Source organism: Drosophila mojavensis, unplaced genomic scaffold, assembly GCF_018153725.1.
Source record: "Drosophila mojavensis isolate 15081-1352.22 unplaced genomic scaffold, ASM1815372v1 contig_36, whole genome shotgun sequence".
Taxonomy (NCBI): domain Eukaryota; kingdom Metazoa; phylum Arthropoda; class Insecta; order Diptera; family Drosophilidae; genus Drosophila; species Drosophila mojavensis.
In genome coordinates this window covers 1872501-1897729 of record NW_025318858.1, presented here as the reverse complement: position 1 = coordinate 1897729, position 25229 = coordinate 1872501, and the positions used below count along the sequence as shown (strand labels likewise).

The following is a 25229-nucleotide window of genomic DNA, read 5'->3' as shown; positions in this document are numbered from 1 at the left end:
TTTTAACCTTTAATACTTAAATAGTAATGAAAGGGCTTATAATATGTATGGGCAATAAATTAAAGCTCATAATATAATAAAAAAAAATCCGTTATAATTCTACATTTCAATGAAAACATATATTCCTAATAGTTAGTATGGTTATCAATTTTCAAAATTGAACTGTAATTTCAAGACTTTTCCGACTGCATGGCTTCTCCCATAAAAGTGCCGTTGCTCATATTGCCGTATATCTAACAGTGAGAGTTAAGAAAGCCATAAAATTCCCTTATATGCAACTCTTTTGATTTCTCTCTCCTCCGCTAGCTCACGCCAAAAATGTCAACAATGTCAAAAGTTTGCTTTAAATATTCATCACGAAATTTTGAGCTCGACAAACTAATGAAATATTTATATAAATTTTGTTAATTACTATTTATAAAATTAGCTCAAGTTGCGTGCCTCAGTGGACCTCACGCCGTGCCACAGGCAATCGTTGTTGTTGTTGTTAATGCAAAATTACGCATACGCCGCGTGCTGCATTTGATGTCAACGCAAATTTTGATGTTTATTTGCTTCACTCGCTGTTGTTTATTCATTGTTGTTATTGTTTATAAATTGCTGTTGTTGTTGCTGTTGTGGTTGTTTGTTTCTGAGTTTGTTGTTGTTGTTGTTGTTATTGTTGTTGTTTTAGCCGGCAGCCAGTTTGACAACATTTGTGTTTCAGCTGCTCAGCTGGCGTCTTTGTTGCCTTTGCCGCTGCTGCTGCTGCTGCTGCTGCTGCTCCTTCTGCTGCTGCCGCTGTCGTTGCTGTTATGTTTTAGCGTAAGTGATTTTGAAACACCTGCTTAACATGTTGCAAGACAGCCTCAACTCCACAGGCGCATACACCTACACACCAACACACACCTACACACCTACACACACACACACACGCACACGCGCACACCTATGCTTTGCCTGCTCAGCTCCAGCTTTTGTGTCGACATTTATTAAGCTTGTTGTTGCTGCTGCTGCTATTTGCGGTTGCCGCAACACACAGTTTAGCTAACTTTGAAGCACACACAGCAATACAGCTCGAGGAGTTGTAGAGGCAGCAGCAGCAGGAGCAGCAACAGCAGCAGGAGCAGCAGCAGGACATGGCAGCCTTGAAAGGAAGCCATTAACAGTCTTTTGGGAGCTTCTTCTTCTCTTGTTAGCTGCTGCTTTAGATACCCTCTGTGAGGCGCAAGTGAGGTATACTCGAATAAAGTAAAGCTTGAGCGATTATGTTTTAGGAATAAATTAAATAACATATGTGAAGAAAGATGGAGAAAGTGATGAACTTCTTGTGAAAATAGAGAATTAATATTACATTCCATTTAGCTCAGATTTGAACTGATTCTTAACTTAGCTACACGAGTTTATCTGAGAATTCTAGAGAGAAAGAGATGGAGACTGTTGAATTCGGAGAGCGAGATGGGGAGAGAGAAAGAGAGGTACAAAGACAGAGAGAGATAGAGAAATTGAGGATGCCTCCATTATACATAAATTCAGAAAGGGACATGGAAAGTGAGAAAGGGAGCGAGAGACACCGCGACAAAGAGAGGAAGAGGGAGAGAGAGAAAGAAAGATAGAGATTGAGAAATTGTTTATGCATACCATATCTCATAACTAAACTAGTTATCGATAAATATCGATTTCTAAAAGACTACGCATATTGCTTTCAAAAGAAGAGAGCAGCATGTAGAGTCAAAGCAATATAGCAATGCTTGTCTTCTTATCTTCCTTTCTTCTATGCTTGTCAGTCTTCTCTCAGAGACTGTTGTATTATGATTCCTTCAAGGATATCTCTGCGTCCTCGCATAGTGCTCACATCTGCTGATGGCCATTGTCTGCTCGGCTCTGTAGCTGCTGTCTGACAGTTGCCTCGCCCGGGGCCTCTGCCAACTGTCGCCTCACCTGTCTCCTCTATCGCACCTGTCGCCTCTTTTACTTGTCGCCTCTCGCTTTCCCTCTCTCTCTATCTCTCACTCGCTCTATCCGTCCCGCTCTTACAGTTTGCTGATGGCCATAAACTTTCTTCTTGTCGCTTGTGCAACTAACATAAATTTTATGTAATAATTTTTCTAATCATAAAATGAATACACCCAGCTACACGCACACTCACACACCTGCCACTGTCTCTGCATTATTTTTTAAATACATTTTTAAATGGTGGAAAAAAAATGGAGGGGAGAAAATGTGGCGCGTGCTTCTTGCTGCCTGTTGGCTGCCTTTGTTGTTGTTGTTGTTGTTGCTGCTGTTGCTTGTCATTCACCGTTAAAATCAATTTACGACAAAATAAACACACGCACAGCGCGAACAGCACGCCACGCCCACACTGGCAGGCCGCCCATTTTGAATGTTTACACTGCTGCTGCCGCTGCTGCTGTCGCTGCTTTGTTTGTTTCCTGTATCGTCCTGACGTCGACAACGAGCAGCAAGAAGCGTGCAGTGGGCGGCGGGCGGCGGGCGGCGGGCGGCGGGCGGCGAGCGGTATAGACGTTGTCAACGTCTGCCGCTGTCACCTTTAATGTAGAAATATTTTTTGCTTCTTTTTTTTTTTTGATTTTTTTGCCCCAGCCCAGAGCATTGACAGACAATGAGTAGCAGGCGTTGCCAGCACACACACACACATAAATAGCAATACACCTGCATACACACACACACACACACACACACACACATATATATATATAGAGGCAGAGATTGTAGCACACAAAATACCCGCACGAAATTTCACTCTCGCTTATCAAAATTGGCTTAAGGACATTCGAGAGACCTACAAAAAACAACAAAAAAAACTCATACACGAGTGTAAGTGTGTGAGTGTGTGTATTTAGGTGTAGCTGAGCTTAAAGCCAAACTAGTTTAAAGGCGAATCAATGGGGATGGAGACGAGCTCATTAACCGAAGCGAATGCCAAAACTAAATGCGGCCAAAATGCGGGCAGTTATCAGAGAAGGAGATGAAGGGAAGGAGATAAAACGAAAGAGTGAATAAGACAGAGAAAGTGAGAGAGGGAGAGAGAGTAGAGAGGGGTAAAGCGTAAGAGAAAAGGGAGACTGGAGTGAGTGCTCATTAAAATGCAGCACGCAAAATTTGATAGCAACAACTCGCTTGATAATGATATAATACAGCAGCAGCAGCAGCAGCAGCGGCCAAAAATAGAAAAAAAAAGTAAATGGAAAAGCTGAAGCTGAAAAGCAACAAAAAAAATTAAATTAATTTTAAACTGTAAATTTAATTGAGCGAAGCGCAGCTCTTTGTGCTTCAGTTGCTTTAATTGAGGCAAGCAGGGAAGACTTAGAAAAGCCAGAAGAAAAATGTCGACAGCATAAAACTTGGCTAAAGTTCTACTGAAGCTAATAAATTGATAAATGCTTTCACTGCTAATGCCATCATTCGTGTTTAAAGGTTCTTAAAAGCATGAACACAAATAACAATAAAAATCGAATTAAAAGAAAATTTTTTTGTGTATTAGAAATTAGGTTTAAATTACAAAATAAATGAAATTGTTCGATAAGCTTTAAATTGATACAGCAGATTAATATATATGAAATTGCTTTATGAGCAGAGAGCCTTTTTGAGAAAGAACCTAAGCTAGACTTTAGTCGTTAACATTTGATTGAGCCCAACTTCAAGAGTTTTACTTGATTCATCCAAATCTTGAAATACTTCAGGTAGTTTACATAAATGAAATTGTGTCCCTCTTAAAATATTGTGAGAATACTGGAAATATATCAGACGAGGAGACTGATGAGTATATATTTTAATTATACAAAACCGATATACCCATTTCACTACTTGAATGAGTATACAACAATACTTGTAACAGTTATCACGGAATGATATTTAAAAAATATATTATTTATATATAGAAATAGTTTGTATGCCTAAATCATTTTGCAACACTGAGGAAACCAGTGTTAAAGACTGCTCTTAGTATAAGAAAAGAAATTTTGTTTATAGATTTCACAGAATTTTAACAAAGCTTCAGTATCGCATCACAAATAAGCAGACAGTTAATGTTGCTCACAAAATCTCTTTACAACACTGTCAAAATGTGTTGAGAGCGTCGACAGAGTGGAATGAATGTATGAAGAAGCAGCAGACGCTTAATTAAAAATTCAACGCAAAATCAACAGCAAAAATCTGTTAACTGCTAAATGTAAGCTGTTACCAATCAGGGAAAGAGTGCGAAAGAGAGGAAGAGAAGTAGTGGGAGTCAACTCAAACAGCCGCAGGTGCAAATATGTTGAGAACTGGTTGAGTTACAACAACAACAACAACAACATGACGAGCTGGAGCAAAGGGAAATAAATACAGGCTGGCACAAACAATGATGATGAGGATGCCACAAAAGGGGGCGCTAAACAGAAGGCCATGCGGGGGTTGAGGGGGCGTGGCATGGCAGCTGCTACTGCTACTGCTGCTGTTGCTGTTGCCGAGTGGCAGACATTATTGCTCCCGCGAGCATTGGGCAAAGGCAAATAGTTTTGGCAGACGATTGCCCCAAAAGGCATCAAGACGGCCACTTTTGGCTGCCTAGGGTTAAGGGCTGGCACGCCCACACACACACAGACACACACACACACACACATACATACATACACTCTCCCTCTCTGCCTTCGGTTCGCTCTTTGTGCTGATGGCGATGATGATTAGAAAACTGCGCAAAGGCCTCCAAGGAGCCAGCCACCAGCCGGTTTTCTGTCCATTGCCTTAATTACGTGCAGATAAGAAACGCAAATATGAAATGTCCCACATCTACCATTCAACCAGCCCCTACCACCTCCACCTCTACTGCCACGCCCCCAGCCGTTGCTCGCTGTGGCGCAACAGCTGCGTCACTAAACGCCCAGCGCATAAACATAAAAAGTCTATGAAACTGTCATAAAGCAGGCAATAGAACTGAACGACCAAACTCGTCGCTTGACACACGCCCCCCCGCCCAAGCTTGTCCGCCACCCTCTTGCTTCCACCCTCCCTGGGGAGCCTTGACGCTTGGGCTGAAACTCATTTGTAAGGCGAAAGCCATAACAAAAATTGGCCAACAGAAATTAGACGAACTTTAGCATCAACTGTTGTCCAGGCGCGCACTTTAAAGTGGCCGAAGAGCAAAGCGGAACCGGTACCGGTACCGGTACCGGCTACCAAGCTCCGGGCACCGTCAACCGAGAGCTGCAGAACCGGGAACGGGCGGACATGGCTAGAATGGCATCGTAGGCTCTTTTGAGATGCTACAGTGAAGATTGGCCAATGCAAAATGATTGAAAAAGTTCCGAAATGATCAAATATGATGCAAAGCGTCCTCCTTACTTCATATTATACTATTTTCTTCTCATGCTGAAAGCAAAATTCCTCTCATCCCTAATTGCATGTTTTTTATTACAAGCTGTAATTTTTTGTACCTTTGGGCATGCTAAATTCTTCAATACACACAAGTACATACACATGCACGCATACTTACACACACACTCACACACCGACACCCACAAATTCCAACTCGTTATCAAACTTTGCATTGTCTTTAACAATTTTTGCCACCCAGAAAATTCCAATCACTTTGAAGTTAATAAAGAATTCGCTTTCAAAACCAAAAGTTTAGTTCTAGCGAAGTTTCACTGTAATGCGCTAGCCAAGCGCAAAATTATCTAAAAGCATGCCACAGCATAGAATAGTGTTTAGCGGCGAGGAAGCAGAAGAAGACATGGACAGCAGCTTAGAAAATTTGTGGTAGCAGGGGCTGAAGGGGCGAGGTCAGGGTCAGCGGCAGAGGTCTTAGCCATTTCATTTTTAGACTCGTTGTCTAGGCTATGTGTGTGTGTGTGCGTGTGTGTGTGTGTTTTGTGAAGATTATGCGCTTATAATGGGGCGCAAGTTGCCTCAACGGGGCTCCCGTTACCAAAATCTCTACAAAATTGGCTTTTGAGCGCACATAAAATGTGTAAAGCGGGACACCGAGTGTTACAACTGTTAAGCACAGGCCCAAAAGCAGATAACAACAGCACAAGAGCCAGCGAGAGGGGCAGAGGGTGGAGGTGAGGGTGTAGGGATAGAAGTGGGAATGAGAGTGGAAACGGGAGTGGGAGAGACCATAAATTAGAAGAGAAACGAAGTTGAGTGCATTGTGTATCCGCATTCGCATCCGCATCCGCATATAGTCGTGTATATGTGTGTGCGTGTGTGTGCTATATCGTATATGGCGCAACCATGTGTCCCGACAGAGTCGTAAAACGAAACATAATGAAACATTATAAAAATCGTAAAAATCATAAAAATCAACATCATATTTATGCACAAGCTGCAGAAAACTGCTGAAACCCACAAAAATATGCAAAATATAGCAGACAGACAGTAAGAGAGAGAGAGAGCGCGAGAGAGAAAAGAGAGGGGAGAGGAAGAACAAAGCCAAGCATCAAAGTTCAAAAGAACTGTAATAGAAAGAAACAGTCCCCTCTGGCTGGCTGGCTAACTGAACAAGTTATTAGCAACATATATATTATTATAGATGAAGCTAAATTATCTAAATTGACATAGCCATAAAAACTAAAAGTAAATAAATACAAACATCTTAACAAATTTCTAATATCTGGCGCTGTCCCTATAAATATGCACACATGTGTATACAACTCGTAAATATGCGGCCGCAACAATATTGAAAGTGTGACAGAGAAGGGCAGCGAAAGTGCGAGGAGCGCGCTTTGGTCGTAAATTTGGCGTAACACGCGACGCGCTGCAATTTCTTTCGCACAGATTATAACTTATGTGACGCGGTCGAAGAAGTGTGCGAGAGAGAGTGAGAGCAGAAGAATGTTGCTGGTAAGAGTATGCGAGTGTGCGAAAGAGTGCGGAGTGCGGAGTGTGTAGAGTGTGGCAAGAGGTAGTTGAGTAAGTAGCCGTTGCTTTTATTATGTATATTACGCCAAATAGAAAAGCAAGCGAGTGGGAGGGAGGGAGACAGAGAGGGCCAGCTAGCTGGTGCTTGTCCGTTTCGCACATGCTGTACGTGCTATCTTTGTGTGTGTGTGAGTGTGTGAGTGTATATACACAGTCTTATCAGAGACCACACGTTTCTCTACACTCTCCAATGTCTTGGCATATTAACATTTATTTTTCACAGTCATTTTGACTGCGGTGACAACACAGCACAAAAATTTTACTGCTGCAAATAAAAACTGACAGAAGACAAAAAACAAGGAAAAAGGATTCGAAAAGAGTTGCATAAACCGCAAGCACAGCTGACAGCGTATCTATATGTACATATCTACATATGCATATGTGTGTGTGTGGGTATGCCACTGACGGTTTTTCTGACTTTTGCTTAATACCCGAACCGAAGCAGCCACGATTTATGATTTATGCATATTCCACTGTGAAATCTATTGAGAAATCAGTGACAGGCAAAATATGCATGAACCACACACTCTATCTCTCCCTCTTTCTCCCTCTCACTCACACACAATTCTGCATAAGACGCTTTGCAAATAGAATTGATGCATTGCACGTCAAAAATTCCCTTTCCAATCGCTGCCATTCACATAAGCACTAATAGTATCTATATATGAAAAGTCATTCCAAGACTTTTCCAGAATGCGCCAAAACACTTTACGTGCACAGCAACAACAAAAGGAACTGCTGTAACTTATTGAATATACTTTAAAAAGCATCAGCTTTCTAATTGGAAAGACGTCTGGCCGCTTTGTTAAGTTTAGCGTGAGAGTGAAAGGGATGCCACTAGTAGAGAGTCCAATTCAACGCTAAGCAGATCACCATGTGTTTTCCTAATTTCAACATGGCCGCCTATGCGTAGCATAGGCGAAGGAGTGAAAGGGACGCCGCATGCTAAGCCAATAACCATGACTGCCCAGCTCATTTGCAATTGGGCGTTGATCAAGTGTACTGTTATTGTTTTTGTTTTTGTTTTCTATGCATTTACTGCTCTTGTACGCACACACAAGATGGCGCGCCCATGCATGCTGACATATGCAAATGCGTTTATGCGAATGCATGTCAACATGGCTGCTACCTGGACATGGATTGTGTACCAAAAGGAATTGTGTACCAATAGGAACTAGTAATTGTACCTAAACATTTTTGATGTTATATTATAAATAGAAATAAACTGCTATAGCTATAATTCTATTTATACTAAAATTTATTCAGGATACATCTGCCAAAATGTGGGGGCACTGCACGATGAATTGCAAGAGGCTATGCAAATTCTTTTCGCTCTCGTACTGCAACACATCGCTCTGCATATCTCTGTCTCTCCCTCTTTCACTCTTTCACACGATATTTATCTGAATTGGATTTGGAGTGACGTCACGCGCGCAGCCTGTACTGCATTTGCACTTAACAGATGCAAAAGCAAACAATTTGATTAGCGCACGGGCAAACATTTGATTAGTGAATGTTGCGAGTGTTGCGCTCACATCGGCTTTGACCTTTGTCCTTGCCTCCGACACCTGCTGCTGACAGTGACACAAACATACAAAAAAAAAAAAAAACGAGGAAAAATGTTGAAGAAGAAGAGCGAAACCTCTGTCAAGGATAACACATTTGTGTGTTGACATGCAGCAGCTGCTGCTACTGCTGCCGCTGTTGTTGTTGCTGTTGCCTTTTCTGTCACTCACACACACATACACTTTTACCGTTAAAGAGCGATACAAGAAGCAAAAAGCAGCAGAGAAAACTGTTGCGAAAGGCCTCGCGCAAACACGTAAATAGTTTAGCAAGGACACATACAGACGCACGCACACACACACATAGCTATACACACATTTCATTGAATTTGTGCTGGCATAAAGAAGATGACATCAAAGAGTGGGCGGGAGGAGTATTGGGGCTTGAAAGGGAAGTACAGATAAAGCCAAATACGGCAGCAAATTTGCTATGGGAGCTGCCTGGGCAGGGGGCAGGGGGCAGGGGGCGTGACACTGGCTAAGGCATTTATAGAAATTTTCCACAAGCGAAACTCAAATAAATAGCTTGAATGAAAGTGGTTCGATGGAAGGAGCAAGAAGAGAGCGAGAGAGACAGAGTGAGAGGGACTCATATACCAATAAGCATGATGGATATAAATACATCCAACTATCTCGCTCGCTCTCCCTCACACTCTGTCAGCCGCTGGCTCCCTACTCTCGTTTGGCATGAATGTCTGTCGCCTTTGCATAACAAATGTTAGCAACATGTTTCCATAATGAGCAGACGCTGAATGCCTCCATCCAGGCCATCGATAGCTAGAGATGGTCAGATAAGAGATACATATGTATGTATGTAAATGCATATATCGGTAAACTAGGTTTGCTATTAATTTCTCCATATGTATGCACACACATATATGTGTATGTTAAGCATGAAATGTAATTAGCTCTCCGCAATAGTTGCTAGAGATGGGTTGCTGTTATTAGTGATTCATCGGATCAGTGATATGTGATATGTGAAATAGGATAGGGTATATGAACCAATTTTAGTTAACATATGAAAATTGTCATCGATTATGTAAAATATATGTTGAATAATTAGTTTGCAGGCAAAATGTAACATATACATACATACATATATATTATGTAATAAGAAAGCCATATTTTTTAAAGAAAAAAATAAATAAATAAGAATATAAATTTATACCTTATTAATTCACAACATTTATTGTCTTCAATAATCTTTATCTATAAATTTTTAAAAATTTCGGTGCTTATTCTACAATTTTTTGTACACTGATTTTCATTAGAATCGCATGATTGCAAGTGATATAAATTACGATAGTTTTGATTGACATCACTATTTTTACGGCACTCTTTGCCCTGACACGATTGAGCAATATGCTGAACATCTCTAATGTCACAACGCGCCTTCCTCCAGCTCTCACGCTGTCTGTCTCTGTCTCCCACTCTACACTCTCTACTCCTTCCCATTTCCCCCCCTCGACCACAGTGCCTGCCGTTTGGCCTCGGGCTCTCAGCCCTTTATAATGGCGTCGCGTCTGTGTTTCTGACTCCAATGCCAACTGTGACTGTGACTGTGACGTTGACTGCGACTGAGACAGTGTCCCAGCTCCAAATTAATCGCTTTCCACAATACGGTTGGCATTCAAGCCCCTACATTGGCCAGCCCCCAGTCGTCCCTCTTTGTCTGTGTGCGCCTCATTTGTTATGGTCATTTGCATAAATAAGTCACTGGCAGCGGCATTTTGGACCAGTCGAGAAAACCACTGAACAACTGGACAACCGGACAACCGGACAGCCAGACAACCGGACAACGGGACAGCGGGACACTGGAGAGCACAATGCCCCAGGGGCAGGAACATGACGGACGTGGGGACCTACAATTGAGCGGAAATTGTGTGAATAACTTGATGAATGCTGAGGCCGTCGCGTCGAGTTGGTTGTTTCATCATTTGCTTCGCTTGTTTTCGTGTTTCATCTCTTGCTCTCCCCCTGGCGCTCCCATCTTCATCCGTAATCGATTGTTGTAGGTCAGGGCATGAGCCGTCAAATCCTAATCATATCATTCCCGCTCTGTGGTCTTACTAAACGATAAGGACCAAAAGTCACTCGATTATGGTGTAAACACAGTAAAGCCAGCTTAACTTGATCAGCGCTGTGTGTGGGTGTGTGTGTGTGTGTGTGCGCGCGCACTTGTGGGAAACTATTTGGCAGCTTTTCTTTATGACCTGCCCTAACAGCTTTATTAGCTGCCTGTAGTTTGTGTGCTTAGCGATAGTTTGTGGATGACTAACGGTGATATTTGCTTCACTGTACTTATGCAAAATGATTGATAAGGATAAAGCAGATACGATATTAGACCTGATTTAGATCTGTTAATGTCTATAAGGAATTCGAGCTGAATTTGTGTAGATACTGTTAGACAAATCCAGTTAAGCTTTTACGTTACTGCCAAGATCTTATTACCATATAGCAAGGCTTTGCTATAGGTTAAATCTTAACTTTCGAAATCTTTATTCATTCATAAAGGAACATTTCCCTCAAGATTGAATATTAAATGGATTTTTCTCTTTCAAATTTTTTTTTTTTTTTTTTTGCTCATTCGTTTTATCTTTAACACCATTAGTCGTTAATCTTTAATCCCCTTTACGTTTCATTTTAAGCTTCACATTTTTATAGCCCAAATTCGTAGGGGATTCAAGGCATATTGGTTTTATTAGGTTTTAAATAGCTTTATTACCCTTATTACGATCAATAACCGTATCGATTGAGATCTGCATGTCCTGTATTTGTTAACTAGAATTTCTTAAAGTATACAAAAATATATATTATTTCACTTTTCAGCTTTGTCTAACAGCTGAAGGATATCTGCTAGTCGTTCACACCCGACTTTTCAGTTTGCTTTAATCAAATTCCAAATTAGTTTCAATTTCTTAAACAGATTTTGAAATTTCAAGGCTTCCGCTTCCCAGCTACCTTTCTCTTTCTCTTTTCCCACTCCTCTCTCATTCTTTGCTCGTCACATATCCTTGCATGCACCATTTGTTCGATGGCAACAAGGAATAAAAGAAAAAAACAACCAAATTTGGGTAAACAAAACCCAAACCGTGTTTGTCCTTGAGCGGGCAGGCGCTTGGACCCTCTGCGGGTGCTGCTCCCCTCGTTGGTGTCCTGCTGCAAGGATGCGTGACAATATGCCGTTTAATTATACGCAGCGACCCTTTTTGCAGCTGCGCGCTGTCCTCGTTGTTGTTGTGATATCACACACACATTTTAAAAGTCAATTATCCGCACATAACGCACATCGTTGACATGCTGTAGGAGCTGCCGTGGCTGGGGGCCGCTGCGAGTCTCGAGTCCTTGCCACGCGTCAATTTTGGCGCGCGCTTTTTAAACTTTCTCCAGAGCGATGGCAGCCACAGCGAGAGGAAAAAGTTTATTATTTTTTATGAGACGGCGCTTTGGCATGCGAACGGCAAACGCACACAAGCCAGCCGAACCCGCCCCACCCCCCTGCCTCGTTCAGTTCGCCCAATTGCATAATGTGAAGTAGAAGAATATAGAGCCTTGCTGTGGCCACCTGCGCACCGCAGCGCCGCCCTTCAGCCCGCTCGCCTGTGCCGTCTGCCGACCCGGCACTCGATAATAATACCGATAATAACATAATCTGCCAGCTATTCGGCATGCCTCAGGCTGCAAGGGCAGCAAGGAGCAGCAAGAGAGAAGATGAGAGGGTGGGTGAGGGGGTGAGAAGGAGAGGGAGAAGAGGCCAGCTGCGAACTGTAGCTATCTATAAAATTGAAGTGGCCTAACCAAAGCATCCGTTGCATATGCGAATGCTTTAAAATAGCTTGATTCTAACTCTTATATAACCCGAATTTTTATACTTACTGTTCACTAAAAAACTTCCTCTCTCTGGGGCTTACCTTGCCATCAATTGTTATACACCTTCTATGTCCTTTGACTGAACTTTGATATCCCGGTCTCAGCTTTCTTTGACTTTGACCTATGCTAAAAATTCATAAGATCTTCTCCTAGCCTCGATCTCTCTGTCTCAAGCGTTACATTAAGATCTCCACTTAGATTTCTCATACAGTTTTTAAGAAGTTTATATATACACCTTATGAAGTACGTGAAAGATGCATCATAGAATCCATTTCCAAATAATGTCGCTCCTGCGTACAGAGATCCTAGATCTTTCCCAGGACCAGGGCACTCTATACCGAATTCAGACTTTTATTTCATAGTCCTTGATCAGTTGATGAGCTCTATCCTAATACCTTGCTGAGAGATTGCTGTACATTTTGCATCACAATTCAACGAGTTGCAGATCGATTAGGCTGTTATCGACTCAAATACCAAAGACAAGAAACCACATCAAGCAACTCTTCAATGACAATGTTAATGGCAAAGGAATATCGAATTAATTCAATATGCATCGCTAATGTCACTTATCAGCAACTAATATGGTATGATTTCCTACATTAACATCTTTTTTTCTGCATAAAGTTAGGCAATTTCTCGAGTCGTAAATATTTAAAGTGAGTTTCCCACATGCTCGAAATCAATCAGAGCCCGCAAATTGTGTGCTTCAGTGTAGTTGCTCATTGAGTGCAAAGGAAGTAAAGGAAACTTCACTTATGTACGAGTACTTATTGAGAGTTATGCTGTGTGGGGTGAGCGAGCGAGCGAGCGAGAGGAAGAGCAGGCGGATGGGCATGGCTGGCGGGCAGGCAGGCAGGCATTTGCCATGTAATTGGCTGCAATTTGCATAACAATTCTGCGACTGTTTTGCATAAGTCCTGCGACGATGCAACATAATAACGGAGGCAGCACTTATTTTCACATTAGAAATTCCTTTTTGGTCCTGCCCGGGCGAAGGACATGCTGCGGCAGCACCAGCTGCGACTGAGGCGCGGACGGAGCCTGAGACGGAGCCTGAGACTGAGACCGAGACTGAGACTTAGACTGAGACTGAGTCTGAAGCAGAGGCTGAAGCAGAGGCTGAGGCAGAGGCAATTATGTGCTTCGCTTGAGCTGCACCACTTGGCACACACACACATACATACACATTTATATATGTACCGTTGCGATACAAAACTCAAGATGCAGCCTCGTAAAAGTCACAGCCGGAAATGCAACGGCAGGAAAATCAAGTAAGAGTATGTCAGCTAAAGGTGCTCGACTAAGAAATACCCTGAAGTTGATAGTTCTTTTACGTGAATTTAAATGAAGTATATTCAAAATTAAATTGAATGTCAGATAGTAATATAAATCGAGCTTATACTTATAGATTAAAATGTTATAGTAAATGTTATATCCCTGAGAACTTACTGGCTTACTACAAGATCGATAGTAATCGATTTCTAAAACTATCGATAACAGGTAACGGTCTTTTACCTACATAATTTAGGGGCATAGGTAAAATCGAACTGAGCTTCTTGCAGTACACTTAGCAACTATTTCAACATATAGGAATTGTAAATTTATCGATAACAAGTGAAGCCTATATACATATATAACATACATATATACACGAGATGTCTTTAAAATCCGTATTCTGAAGTAGTAAGAAGTTATCGATAACAATAAAACGTCTTATACCAATCATACATAGAGGATATCTAATCAAGCGCATTGCATTGTCGGCTAGCTTCCCTTCGCTTTGCCTTTGACCCACATTCTGTGCAAGCATCATTATACCCTTATTTAGGCATTTTATATGTACCGGGCATACGAAATGAAGGGAAATCTCTGGCAACGGTAAAAATGCAGCCATTTCCTTGGGCCCAGCAGCTGTAAGACTGCAAAAACAGAGCACAACCGAAATGCTATTTGAGCTAGCAGAAACGGAAGTGCGCCGCATTTGGCTGAACAACGGCACATGTGTGTGTGGTTTCGCACAGCCGTCCCCCACCCTTCAACCCAACCCCTTCCCCTTCCCCTTCCCCTTGCCTCTGCCAATGGCTGCCTGCAAGTCGACTTTGCCATAAAAGTTATCAAAATTGAAATTTTATTTAAAAAGTTTCTCGCTTTGCCCTCGTCTGCATGCATATGCACTCAAGAAGTTTATAAGATCTACTTTAATAATGTCGAGTGCATGATTTATATACCCCCAGCTCACACACACGCATACACTCACACACACACGCCGCCGCTGAATGTCTACAACGTTTGTGGTTGCAACAGAGAAAAAATCTCATCAAGAGAAATTAAAACTTAAACACAAAGCATTGCGGCGGCTGGGCTAAATAAATGACGATGACGTTGATGAAGTTAAGTGGGGGTGGGCGTGGCAGGCTGGAGGTGGAAGCCAGCAGAGCTGCAGCACCTTTTGGACTAGGCACTAAAAGCATTTCCTTGAAATACGCGACAGACCCACAAAGTATTCAACAATTTCGAGCTATTACGCTTGATTGAGTTTCGCCTGAGCGCTACACTCAGCGAAAAAATGTGAGCTGCAACTGGGGTAGACTTGAAACTGAAAACACATTGCGAGCATTTGTGTGTAATAATTTTAGCATGATTAGAAATACTTTTAAAAAGACTTTCCCTTTGCTGAAAGGTGATTGCAATGCCAGAGCTTGAGGTGAATTGAGCTGCGATTGGAGTGGAGTATGGCATCAGAAATAATTCCTAATATTTTATATATATATATATATTTATCTATTTATGTATATTATATATTTCCTTTCTCAGTGTGGTTGAGCTTAATGCTCATACATAAATTTTGACTGAATAGAAGATATAAAAAATAAAATGGAAAATAATTTTGGTTCACAACCTACCTAAATGACTTTTTAAATTTAATATTTAACTATGATATTTTGATTTGAGATATGCACAGATAATCTGAAAACTTACCTCTTGTAAATGAAATAATTCAAAATAAATTTAATTTTCCAAAAGTGCTTAAATATATACATTTATGTCTAAGTTTACGCTGGGTTGAACTGAATTTCAATATTTACTCCATATTTATGTGCTTTATATTTCACTTATTAAAATTGTTAAATGCAATAATAATATTTAATAATTTCTTCTTTATATTTTGTAAATTTTAAGTATAAATATATTTTTTAAATTTGTAAACTATTAGTACAATACATTTTTTATACCCTGAACCCATTGAAAATGGGAAATCAGGGTATAATGGTTTTGTGAAAAGTATGTAACAGGCAGAAGGAATCATCGCAGACCCCATAAAGTATATATATTCTTGATCAGGACGACGAGCTGAGTCGATATAGCCCTGTCCGTCTGTCCGTCCGTCCGTCCGTCCGTCCCTCCGTCCGTCCGTCCGTCCGTCCGTCCGTCCGTCCGTCCGTCCGTCCGTCCGTATGAGCAAAAGGATCTCAGAAGATATAAGAGCTAGAGAGCTGAAATTTGGCATGCATACTCGTGTATACCATAGGCAGTACGAGTTTGCTTTATTTTTTCGATAACTCATCCGATAACTTTTTTATCGAGAATAATCGAAAAATCGACTTGGTTTTTTCAGCCTAGTTTGAACACTTTTAAACCTAGAGACTTCAAATTTGCGTTGTATATAGAGTTAATGGACACAAAGATTTTGTAATTTACAGATTTTGGATACCACGCCCCCTTCGCCCCCAATTTGTAAAAAACGCATTTCAAATACTAGAGACTTGTGCTTTGGAATGTACACACATATTCATCATATGATTACACTCTAAAAGTTTCATTAAGATCTTATGTCTACAAAAGTAATTATTAAACAAATAAATTGTCATAATATTGCCCACATTGCAGCGCAGCCCAAGCGCAGCCGCTACTTACTGCGCAGTTAGCAGAGCGCGTGCTTATAAGTGCATGTGTATGTATGTGTGCATAGAAGAAATGCAGAATGATTAGAATATCAGCTTGGAGGGTTCAGGGTATCTCCTAGTCGAGCAGTCTCGACTGGAGCCTTCTTACTTGTTTTATTATATTTTTAATTTTTTTACTTATATTTTTATCAGTTTTTCATTTATTTTTTTTTTTATTTTTTTTTAAATTTTTTTTATTTATTTATTTATTTATTTATTTATTTATTTTATTTTTTTATTTTTTTATTTTTTTTTTTGTATATTTAGTATTCTGTTAATTTTTTATGCCAACTTGTATATATTGATATATATATATATTTTTTTTTGTCATTCATTTCATTTTTCCATTTGCATTCCATATTTTGTTTAGTGTCTTCTCCGCCTCGATTTCATTGGCAGGTAGCAACTGCCAGAGCCAGCTAACAAAAAATAAAAAATATATATACTAAATTAATCAAAATGTAATGCGCTGGGCCTATGGCAACCGTGGAATAAGTACAGGAATAAGAAGCAGCAGAAGCTGGTCCCCCGAAAATTAAGCTAATAAATTCACAAAAATGAGTTCGACGCTTAATTTGCCATGAGCATTTTTCATTTTATTTCGCGGCCTCGTGCTAAACTCCGCCTAAGCCACACGAAAACCGAAATGTTTCACACAAAAGCCAGAGCATAAAATAAACAAACAAACAACAGGAAGAAATGACGAGGGAAAGAGAAAACAAAAAAGCAAAAGCAACAAAAGGAAACAAGTGCACAAAACTGGACGAAGGAAACAGCAGGCAGGATACGCGCAAAACATGGCAAAGGCCGAGCCAAGCCACTTTTAATGAAGAGAACTGCGATTGTTGACTTCGAGATGCTCTCCGCAGCTATTTCGTTGCGAATGACTTAAATAAATTCGTACATAAATAGAAGGAATCCAAGCATAGCTTAGAATACTCTTAAAGGACTTTTCATTATTAGCTAAATTATAGTATGAAATATTTTAAAATATTTTTTGATAGTTGAGTCCAAATTTGTGGAGGGCGCAAAAGTATTTTTATATTTTAAATGTATTTCTGTTGAGATTCATAAGTGAAAATAAATTCTAATATGGCCAAGGATGTGTTTAGATTGAAAATATTTTATAGTCTTCAAAATATTATTTAGGTTAAAATTATGATGCTCTAAGCCTCTAACGCTAAATAATTAAGTCTTAGGGTAGTTGACTTGACTTTTGTACTCATGTTACTTAAATCTTTCTAAAACTAAAATATATCATCATATATGAAGATATCAATCTGAAATGTTTAGCTTTTTTCGGCTAACAAAATGGATGAACTCATAAGAATTCTTTCATACATAAGTTTCAGACTTCTGAATCTCAATATATCTACTAACTATATATAAGCCATTTATATATATCACATCTATCACATCATGCACATAACACCAACAAAGTTCTATTTCAGCCTTAGATCCGAAATTCCATAAAAATAATGTTTATTTCCTCACAAAAGCAAAACACAGAACGATAACAATTGATTTAGCTCAAATATTTTTATAGTCAAACAAGAAATAATAAAATAATACACACCATATATACCCTACCTATTTATAGCGTTGTAAATTAACAAAGTATGGCGGCAGTTAATTTACATAAAGTGGAAAATATTTTGTTCTCGCTTCTGCTTTACGCCCTATAAATCGCCCTTTAATTCACTGCATTTCCACTCTCTCTCTCTCTCTCCCTCTCTCTCTCTCTCTCTTTCATTCATTGTCTATGTATTTACTTGTCTCTTTTTGTACTTTCATCCCTTGCAGACTTGACTTTCGGCCGGGTCACGGCATTTACGATCTGCAAATTAAGAACACCTCCTACAATCGGGACAATGGACGGTTCGAGTGCCGCATCAAGGCCAAAGGCACCGGGGCCGATGTGCATCAGGAGTTTTACAACGTGACAGTGCTAACGGCCCCACATCCGCCAATGGTGACGCCCGGGAACATTGCGGTGGCCACCGAGGAGAAGCCACTCGAGCTGACCTGCAGCAGCATTGGCGGCTCACCGGATCCCACGATAACGTAAGAGCGCATAATTAATGAAAGTTCATATTACTCGCATTTAGAGGGGACGAAATTGCGTTACTTATTATTTTTGGAGAGGGGGAATACGCTTGCAGAGCGAGCGTAGTTAACTTATTTATCTGATTTGTATAAGGAGTAAAGTAACAGACTAAGTTTGTCTAATGAGGCTTCCTGATGGATAAGAGTATATAAAGCAGCTACTGTGGTTTATGTTTCAGTCTGATTAACAATCAGTGAGATATATCAGTATAGGTGTAGGGAATTATTAGAGTATTACAGAATAGCAGAATGTCGAATATAAGCATAGAAGATATAACATATTAGTGTGCTAAAAGTCTATTAAGTTTGTGAATAGAACAGTATAACAGTCTAACACTTTATCAGTATAACATTGAATGAGTACAACATTTTAACAGCAAAGCAGTAAGGTATTTAAAAATATACGAGTATAACAGCTAAAGAGTCTTCGATCATATTAACATAACTCGGCAACATTATAACAGTAGCATTATGTATAAGAGCTTAACAATATAAGAGTATACCAGCTCAACAATATACTAAATTTAACATTATAACAATGTTAAAGTTTAACCATTTATCAGTATAACAGTCCAAAAGGGTAACTGTATAACTGAACACGAATACATCATAATATTAAAGCAGTATAGAAATCTTAGAGTATGACAGTTTAATGTATAATAGTTATTACAGTATGACAGCATTGCACTAGAAGACTATAGCACTACAGCCGAAGAGAAACAGATCAGTATATGAGCATATAAGTATGACAGGCTAAAAGTACAGCTGTATAACACTGCACGAGTTAATCAATTTAAAAGTATTGTTATATTATAATGTTACAGTGTGCAAATCTTAGTTAATCTACACTGCAGAAGCTTAACATTATAATGTATAGGAGAGATAAAGGAGAACAGTACATATATCACTATATCAGAGCACTGCATACAGTTACAGCGACAGATTTAGGTCAGAGCTAATGAGTAAAGCTGTAATACCAGGAGAGAGTAGCTATGCACACTGCGTATACGCAATGTAGCAGACAAACTTATCATTAAGGACAGCTGTTAGCTTGACTCTGTTTTAAGCTCTCTGCAAGCGTATTTTAATTTCGACTTGCCGATAATTTAAAATATATTTTTTGAAATACTTTCTTTTTTCATATAAACATTTTTTTTATTTTTTGGGCCCACAGCTGTCGTCGACGTTGTGGTCAGCGACAGTTTAAGCACATCCGGCGGCAAGTAAATCACTTAACTGCTCGCCTTCATTAATAATCCCAGCCGGCACATTCCTTCTTCTCTTTTTTTCGGCACTAAATCGCTGTCGCCCTCTCTCTCTCTCTGACTCACTCCGTCTCACTTCTTTATATGTTGCAGCTGGTTTCGAGAGGGCAGCAAAGTGCCATTGCAGTCGTACGCGCTGAAGGGCGGCTCCAAGAACCACTACACGAATGCGACGCTGCAGATACTGCCCAGACGGGCGGACGATGGTGCCAAGTACATATGCGTCGTTTGGAATCGTGCCATGCCCGAGGGCCACACGCTGGAGACCAGCGTAACGCTGAACGTCAACTGTGAGTACCGAACGGGGGGCAATTGGGGCGCTCACAGGGGGAGCTTTCGAAATGGAGCCAAAAGAAGCGCTGGAATAGTAAGAAAGAACTGTCTGCCATAGACCCCGAAATTTATGACCTGTCCAGCAATACTAAAACGGGTTTTCTTTCTTCCTTTCCACTTTTGGTGGCTCTTACCAATTTTGTTGTGGCTTTTTGTTATGAAGTGAACCATATTTACGTTTGCCCGATGATATATGCTTGTACGTGTGCCAGAAACAGATTCAGAAAGTGTATCAATAGATTTCGTATAGAGCAGCAGGCAAGGAACATCTAAATATAGGAAACACAAGAAATTTGGAATGGGAATTGTTTAATATAGAGATAATCTCGAATGTATATTTTTGTAAAATAATGATTTTACTCAAGTTTTATGGTTTAGTTAAGTATAAGTATTAAGTAAAACGAATTAACGATTCATTCTGAAGCCGATTGGTTAATTATGATCTTAACAATATACATATACTGATACGTCTTCAGATTATTTACAATTCATTTACTATCTGCAAATGTATTGATTGATAGACCTAAGAATTACATCCACATATTTTTCATAATTTCAGAAGCTTTGGCTTTCTAGCCAAATATGTTTGTATTCCTATTTTCAACTATAATAAAACTTTTTCCAACATGATTGTTTCCCCTCCTAACCAAATTTCAAGCTGAGTCTCTATAGAAAATTTCAAAAAGCCAAAGCTTAAGCTCTGTCTAGTTGCAGCTACCATTACTCATTGCTTCCCAGTTCAAGTGCGTGGCACTGTACTTTCTTCTGTAGCCGCTCTTCTCTCCCTTTCTCTGCCTATCTCTTACCCTCTTTTTTATTTTCAATTTTTTGTTGCTGTTGTTGTGTGTCAGTTTTTGTAATTAAATGCTGCAGTTTGTTGTACAAATGTTGCCTGTCCAGTTGTCGCATGATCAACGTGACCCAAAAGCCGCGCACATGACAGACCCATAAAGTGTCTGGCCGTCCCACACACACACACACACACACACACACACATGTAGTTGATTGTTAGTTATTGGTTTCCACGAGAGCCCGGGAAAAGCTGCTCCTGCGGCAACGAAGGCGACTCAAGACTCAAGCTGTTATATTAGCTGACAAGTCTTTAGGGGAACTATTTGTGTGTGTGTGTGTGTGTGTGAGTGTGCGTGTCTGCGCGAACATGGCAACCATTATAACCGATTTACCATTTCAGCATTATTAAATTTCATACAGCGGCCCACGCAGCGTATGCGTAATAAACTCGTCAAGTTAGTTGCATTTAATAAAAATCACTAAAAATGACAACAAATGAAATCTGCATAAAATTTATGCAATCAAATAGAGTAACAGTTAGGACTTATAGCCTCAGCACCTCAAGCCACTGAAGTAGCTCGACGGGAAACGACAATCTCTATATAAGTATGTGTGTGTGTATGTCTGTGTATGTGGAGCGCGCAAATATATTCATAGGAAAACATAAATTGCAGTCATTTTTATGCCACACGCTGGATTTGTAGACGCGAAAGTAGACAAACAACAACAACAGCAACACACAGATATGCGAGTGTTTGTGTGTGTGTGTGACACATGCAGCGCTCTTACAACGTCAGCGTAACAAATATTTATAGTCCTTGCTATTTGGCACAGCCACGAAACCAAAAGCCAAAACAACTACCCAAGAGAAAGGCGAAAAATGTCACCGAAAAAAGTAAAGCTTAAGTCACAATCAGCAGCTAATGCTCTTTAAATATAATGAAATACTATATAATAAATAATGTAACTTAATCAGGGACAATGACAATGACATTGACATTGACAATGACAATGACAATGACAATGACAATGACAATGACAATGACAATGACAATGACAATGACAATGACATTGACAATGACAATGACAATGACAATGACAATGACAATGACAATGACATTGACAATGACAATGACAATGACAATGACAATGACAATGACAATGACAATGACAATGACAATGACAATGACAATGACAATGACAATGACAATGACAATGACAATGACAATGACAATGACAATGACAATGACAATGACAATGACAATGACAATGACAATGACAATGACAATGACAATGACAATGACAATGACAATGACAATGACAATGACAATGACAATGACAATGACAATGACAATGACAATGACAATGACAATGACAATGACAATGACAATGACAATGACAATGACAATGACAATGACAATGACAATGACAATGACAATGACAATGACAATGACAATGACAATGACAATGACAATGACAATGACAATGACAATGACAATGACAATGACAATGACAATGACAATGACAATGACAATGACAATGACAATGACAATGACAATGACAATGACAATGACAATGACAATGACAATGACAATGACAATGACAATGACAATGACAATGACAATGACAATGACAATGACAATGACAATGACAATGACAATGACAATGACAATGACAATGACAATGACAATGACAATGACAATGACAATGACAATGACAATGACAATGACAATGACAATGACAATGACAATGACAATGACAATGACAATGACAATGACAATGACAATGACAATGACAATGACATTGACAATGACTAGCTAATTCCTATGAAAATAGGCTTTAGAGACGTTGCAAGCCGATTGAAAAATTTGAAGACACACTTAAACAACATGATATAGTTTTAGGAAAACCTGGTTAAAGTTCTCATTCGGTGGATCCCTCTTCGTAAAGCAGACACAGAACAGACAAATGAACGAGACGAGAAGAATAAATGGAATATGAGAAAACGAACTAGACACCAAATGAGAATTCAAGCTGAAGGCCAAGTCTGGACTCGAAGCAAAGCGGATTGTAACACACAGCCAACAACGAGGCACAAGTATGAGTGTTTGTGTGTGTGTGTGTGGGCGTTGGAGCAATTTTGGGTTTAGTATTTATGATGCTCATTTAAAATCCATTAGCAGCATAGGCCAGAGCAGCAGCAGCAAATAAAGGCATAGACACAAACACTGACACACACACTCTCTCTCTCATATATATGTACATATATATGGATTAGATAATGTGTGTTTGGGCTGCGGGCCAAAGTCAAAAGTGCCTCCAAGGTACATTTAGCTGGAAGCCAAATGTGTTTTATGCAGGCCACAATGACTGGGCCGCCAGTGGACCCCGGACCATTGAGGGACCACAACCTGGCCAAGACGTTTAACAACAATTGAATTTAGAGCGTAGTTCAGCGCCTCGAACGGGCCAGTCAGCAGGCAACAGGCCAAAAGGCGGCACCGTTTGAGATCCATTTTTGGCAAGGGGCAAGAGTTAAAGTTCAAGTTTGTGGATATAAATTTGCAGCCAGCACAGTTTCGCAGTCACCCACTCACACACACACACACATACAGTTTGGCAAGCACTGTTCGACTATAAGCAACATATGAATGTATTTGACAAGCAAAGACGACGTTGTCTCATGTCTAATGCTTGACTGTGATTGTGATGGATAAGCAATTGGCAATATTGGACACAGAAAACAGAGACAGCTACACACACACACACACAAAGAGAGTGAGAGAGAGAGAGAGCTGTGTGTGCTGACAAATGGCAAAGCAATTTTTAATTGAAAATGTTTGCATGGATTCTTGGCAATGGGATGTGAGGCATAGATGGATAGATATACCCAGCTCAGCTCAGGCCCTTCGCCCCGCCCACTCCGGCGGCTTCTGATCTTTGTGTGCATTGCGTGCTGTGCCTGCATTTGATTGATTTATGCGACTGCAAAGCCGCTGCATGAAAAAAAGAAAAGGAACAAAAATAGAAGTAGAAATGGCAACAAACACAAGCACCAAAAAAACTGGGCGCAGAAAAAATCTTTGACAAACAAAAAAAAAGAAAAGTGAAATAATATTCGCTGGCATTTCAAAAAATAAACTTCCAATGCGTCATGTCGTCAGCAACATCGAGTGCCGACAGACGACTGACGACTGACGACTGCCAACTGCTGAGTGTTGAGTGCTGAGTGTTGAGTGTTTTATAACGTGCGCAAATCCATTCGAATGAAATTATTAACATTTTTTGGCAAATGCCAAATCTCGTTGCGCCACTCTCGTTCTGTCTGAGCTGGCAAATTAAAAAGTGCTGCATACTTTTGAGCGCTCTGCGAATTCAGCTCGAAATATAGCTGGCAAATCGCGCATACGCAGCGTAGACGCGCACAGCCAATAAAATAACAAAGTAGAACTAGGTGAGAGACGGTTCACTTTTTAGACTTTTAGTGTGTGTGTGTGTGTGTGTTTGTGTATTATCACATAAATACTCTAGAGTAGAGTATAAAGTTTACATTTTAGAGGTAAATTTGGATATTAAAAATATATATATATATAGAAGTATATATATATATATATATATATATATATATATATATATATATATATAAACTTGGAATAGACTCAATTGAGGATAGGAGAGAAAGAAAAGACAGCTAGAAAAAATGTTCATTAAATCAAATGGGAGAGGTAAAACGAGAATGAGTAAGAAAACACATCAACTTCTGGAAAATCTCTCTCCCGTATTTTCATTTTTCATTCACAATAATTATTATTCGACATTTGCTCAAATCCTTATATAGTATCATTATCCATGACAGACGATGGACTTCGTATAATATTCTGCCTTTACTACATAATTTCTGTGAAGTTTATGGCAATTTCAATAAATATAACGTGTGGATGCAGCTGTAGATATACCCATACACGTTATGCGTGAAAAAAAAAAGAAAAACAAAACAATTTTCAATTTATGCTAGTCAAATATACACGAATTAGATAAAAGCATTCGGTTCGGTAGTTATGCCAAGAGTAATATAAATATTTATCAAATATCTCTCGCTGGCATGCGTTACACAAGCCATAACAAAATAATTATGCCCCGCCGGCGAAACTACAGCAGCAGCTCGAAAGCAAGAGCAAATAGTACTAGAAAAGCGACGCGTGGCATTAACTTGGCATAGTTTTTTTTTTTTTTTTTTTTTTTTTTTGCGATTTGGCGGCTGGCACGTGCGAGGCACGTTTTCACATATTTTCAGTTGCACTAGAAATTCAAAAATATACAAGTGTGCGTGTGTGTGTGTGTGCACGTGCGTTGCTGTTGTTGTGGGTGTGATTGCCTGTGCAGAGCGCGTGACTTTTGTGCAGTTGCATGCAGCTCACGTAATGGAGCCTGCCTCCATTTGCAGCGCGAGT

General features: G+C 39.9%; 1 protein-coding gene across 3 annotated transcripts in view; it reads left to right on the top strand.

The window, feature by feature from the left end:
* Nucleotides 1-25229, top strand: part of LOC6575753 (hemicentin-2) — a 142901-nt gene that overhangs the window by 80850 nt on the left and 36822 nt on the right. For all 3 annotated transcript variants that reach the window (XM_032728994.2, XM_015164796.3, XM_002001721.4), the window contains exons 3-4: nt 18086-18346; nt 19747-19943. In XM_032728994.2, the coding sequence (XP_032584885.1) occupies nt 18086-18346; nt 19747-19943 (458 nt within the window). The remainder of the gene's footprint in view (nt 1-18085; nt 18347-19746; nt 19944-25229) is intronic.